General features: G+C 42.8%; 1 protein-coding gene across 1 annotated transcript in view; it reads left to right on the forward strand.

The window, feature by feature from the left end:
- RAPGEF6 (Rap guanine nucleotide exchange factor (GEF) 6) overlaps positions 1 to 4,128 on the forward strand; it is a 111,070-nt gene that overhangs the window by 68,157 nt on the left and 38,785 nt on the right. Inside the window, exons 8-9 of the mRNA XM_009891364.1 lie at positions 2,464 to 2,647; positions 3,476 to 3,612. Coding sequence (XP_009889666.1) covers positions 2,464 to 2,647; positions 3,476 to 3,612 — 321 coding nt within the window. The remainder of the gene's footprint in view (positions 1 to 2,463; positions 2,648 to 3,475; positions 3,613 to 4,128) is intronic.

Here is a 4,128-nt window from a genome sequence, read left to right on the forward strand (position 1 = left end):
GGCTTGCCTTAGCCGGTCAACGTGGAGCGTGTAGGAAGGTGGAGACAGCGCAGTCTGCTGTGATTAAATCGCTTAAAATCTGTGCTGTTTTTTATGAGGCGAGGAGGGCAGGAGACCGGCATGGCTGAGTAAGGACCTCCTGGTCAAAGTAAAGCGCGAGAAGGAAATGCCTACAGTGGAACCAAGAATTGCTGGAGAGGGTCCAGCAAAGGGCTACAAAGATGATGAGGGGACTGGAGCATCTCTCTTATGAGGAAAGGCTGAGGGAATTACGGCTTTTTAGTCTGGAGAAGACTGAGGGGAGATCTTATCAATACTTATAAATCCTTCAAGGGAGGGTGCCAGGGGGATGGGAACAGGAGGAGGGCCTCCTCTGCTGTGAGGGCGGCAGAGCAGTGGCACAGGCTGCCCAGAGAGGTGGGGGAGTCTCCCCCTCTGGAGCCATCCCAAACCCGCCTGGACGCCGTCCTGTGCCACTGCTGGAGGTGCCCCTGCTCTGGCGGGGGGTGGGATGGGGGAGCTCCAGAGGGCCCTTTCCACCCCCACCAGTCTGGGATGCTGTGTCCTGGGAGGAATATAGGGACGTGTAGGGTTGGGATCAGGAAAGGTAAGGCACAGTTGGAGCTGGATTTGGCCAAGGATGTGAAGAAAAACAATAAGGGCTTCTACAGGTACACTGATCAGAAAAAGGAGATTGAAGACAACGTAGTCCTCTCCACTCCATAAGTTAAGACAGGAGAGCTAGTGACATGGAGAAGGCTGAGGTACTCCACAAGTATATTGCCTCGGTTTTCACTGCTAGTCACTCTTCCCACATCTCTCACGTCCCTGAACCTCGAGGTGGGGACTCGGGGAACAAAGTCCTTCCTGTGGTAAGAGAAGATCAGGTTTGAGATCACCTGAGGAACCTGAACATAGACAAGTCCATGGGACCCACCGAGATGCATCTCAGGGTCCCGACGGAGTTGGCTGATGTAGTTGCTAAGGCACTCTCCATCTCTCTTGAAAAGCTGTGGCGGTCAGGTGAAGTCCCCAGTGACTGGAGAGAAGGGAATAAGGCTCCGGGGAGACCTTTCAATACTTTATAAGGCTTTATAAGAAATACTTATAAGAAGTATTTATAAGAAAGACCTTTTGCCAGGGCCTGCAGTGACAGGGCAAGGGGCAACGGGTTTAAACTCAAAAAAGGTAGATTTAGCTTGGGTATAAGGAAGACATTTTTTACGGTGAGGACGCTGAGACACTGGAACGGGTTGCCCAGAGAAGTTCTGGCTGCCCCATCACTGGAGGTGTTCAAAGTGAGCTTGGACAAGACCCCATCCTTTATATTGGAGGTTTTGTGAACATGCAGAGTATGTGATACGTTTGTTTGTCACCGGTGTTTCTGTAAAATCACAAGTATTTCTTTTAAAGCGAAAGTGAATATTGTAAATGTGTTCATTTAAAAAGAAACTCAGCTTTCTGCAAGTCTTTATATAATTGCCTTATACTTCTCAGTGACACATCTTGTTGTTAAGATTTTTGAATTTGAACAGAAAAATGATTTGCATGCTGGCTTAAACTAACTACTCTGGGGAAATTGAAAATTTGATAGTACTTTTTTTTTTCCTTTTCCCCCCTTCCATCTGTTTGGAAAGTTATTTTCATGCAATTACATCATTTAAACTTTACATAAGGCATTATTGCAAATGATTCCTATGCGATTCTGCTTTTTGTTGCCAGTATGGCATTCTCGTTCCCTGTTCTTCATGTCGTTGCTCCGTGTGATGTCTCTATTGCCATCTATTGATGGCCGCAGAAGTGTGTCTGCAGGCGTTGGGTAACCAATGGTATTACTGAACTATATTATTATTTTGTTAATAATACAGACTCTTGAATTGTGAAAAAAACATTTTGTTTACGTGAATGAGCAAGAAAGAATAGATGCTATAAAATGAGAATCGGCCAATAGAGGACAGAATCCTTATCTCCTTTCCCCTGCCCCAGTTTATGTGCTGCACCTGACACACTTGTTCGATGCCAGGATTGAAATCCGTGTTATAATACCAACGTTAAAAATAAGATCAAATCCCTTTTATTTTAGCCAGTCAATCTGCTTTGTTTTTTCCTGTGTCACACAGTTAATATTGATGGGTCTATGCTGCCCGTAGTTCATTGGAGGTGGGGAGGGATATAAGGAAAGACAGAGAACAAATGTCCCAGTACGTTAATTTTCTTTTCAGAACTCGTGATCGCAATGCCTCTAGCATGGTGTTGCTTTGTGCCTATGGTGGGTATTTGTACCGTCCTGTAACCGTAGATTTCAGTGTAACATGTTTTTCTCAGTGTTCAAAATGGAGCTATTGCAATTTCTAGTTTGAATTGTTGATCACAGGATTTCTTTTATCGTATCAGCTACCTAAGGCCATAAGTCATTAAACGGAAGACATTGAACTCTTTGTCTGATGGATGTTTTCTCTATAGGCTACAGAGAGTGAGATGGGAGACGTTGATTTAACAGGTCTTCCAGAAGCGCCTGTAGACTCTGAAGATGAAGAAGAAGAAGAGGATGAAGATATTGACAGAACTTCAGATCCACTTCTAGGGCGAGATGTTGTACGAGAGTGCCTTGAGAAAGAGCCTGCAGATAAAACTGATGATGATATTGGTGAGGAGGAAAAAAAAAAATACCTTTATGTAAAACTCTGTCATACAGCATCTGTAAGAGAAGCATATCTGAAAACTGTTTAATGAGTTAATGTTAAACGTATATCCTCATATTTATGAATGACGTCTTCCAGAGATCGCTTTGCTCTAGTGATACTGTTAATTGAGTGATCTCTCCTCTTACTGTCCGAGAGAGTATTTGTTTGGAGAAACTAAATGTTTTAAAAAACAGTCTTGGAAATGGTTAAGATGCTAAGTATTACAGTCATTGTATGTGTTGATATACAGGAGGGATAGGTAGGAAAGTAATTTTGACTGCCTGAAACCATTGAATTAGTTATTAAATGTCAAAGAGAATATACTATTACTGCAATATAGATTTACCAAATTGTAAACTGGAAAACATTTAAGATGAAAATGATTTACTGCAGCATTTAACTAGAAATTCGCATCAGTTAAATAGTAAAATTAGCGTTATGCTATACTTCAGATTACTTCTCTAAACACTAGAAAAACATTTCATGCTCCTATCAAGCTTATAATTACTGTATTGGAAGGGTATTTTTAATTTTTCTAAATGTTTGAAGCTGAAGTGCTTTTATACTCTAGATGCTGTAAGAGTCAATCAGAACACCATCAAGACTGTAGAGCCGAGTTCCGGTTGTTGATGACAAAATACATTTAGCCACAGGCACTAATGGGGATTGTAACACCACTGAGCAATTTTTCTGTGAATTTAACTGAGATTTAATGTACCTGTGGAGGGTAAGGTATCCAAGGAACCCCTTGGCCTCGCAGTCTTCACACCAATGTTTCCTTTGTCTAACAGAGCAATTATTGGAATTTATGCATCAGCTGCCTGCCTTTGCGAACATGACTATGTCTGTGCGAAGAGAGCTTTGCTCGGTGATGATATTTGAAGTAGTAGAGCAAGCAGGAGCCATCATACTTGAAGACGGCCAAGAAGTAAGTTGCTGCTTATAACACACTTTGAGTGCTCCGGGCAGTGGGTTGGTGAGGGCATCTCGGGTGAAGGGCTGGAAAATCCGCTTCCCGTGTCCGCACTTCTCCCACACCTGAAAGTCAGAGAATCCTTCTCTCACCATGACACATACCCCAAATCCCCAAAGCTTAGCCCCGTCCCTTTGGGAGATGTCACCTGTGTATTACTGTCTTGTTCAAGACTTCAGCATCACCCAGCGTTCAGTATGTTGTTATCAGGTAAGTGCTACCAGCTGGAGGAGTTTATTTCAAAGATTGTTTGTGGCATAGAAGAATTCATCATTTCCATTGGTAAAATAACTCTCATAATGTAGTTTTTTTAAGTACAATATGGAGAGGTATCCTTGCCCAACAGTGTAGGTATTATAACATAAATGTCTAAATTAGGAGCAGTTCCATACATATTCAGTGGGAGGGGACAGGTGTTCAAATTCGGCAGTGGTCAGGCTCCCAACATAGGTGCTCTGAATTGCTCTTTGG

The sequence above is a fragment of the Charadrius vociferus genome, unplaced genomic scaffold, assembly GCF_000708025.1.
Source record: "Charadrius vociferus isolate BGI_N301 unplaced genomic scaffold, ASM70802v2 scaffold370, whole genome shotgun sequence".
Lineage (NCBI taxonomy): Eukaryota > Metazoa > Chordata > Aves > Charadriiformes > Charadriidae > Charadrius > Charadrius vociferus.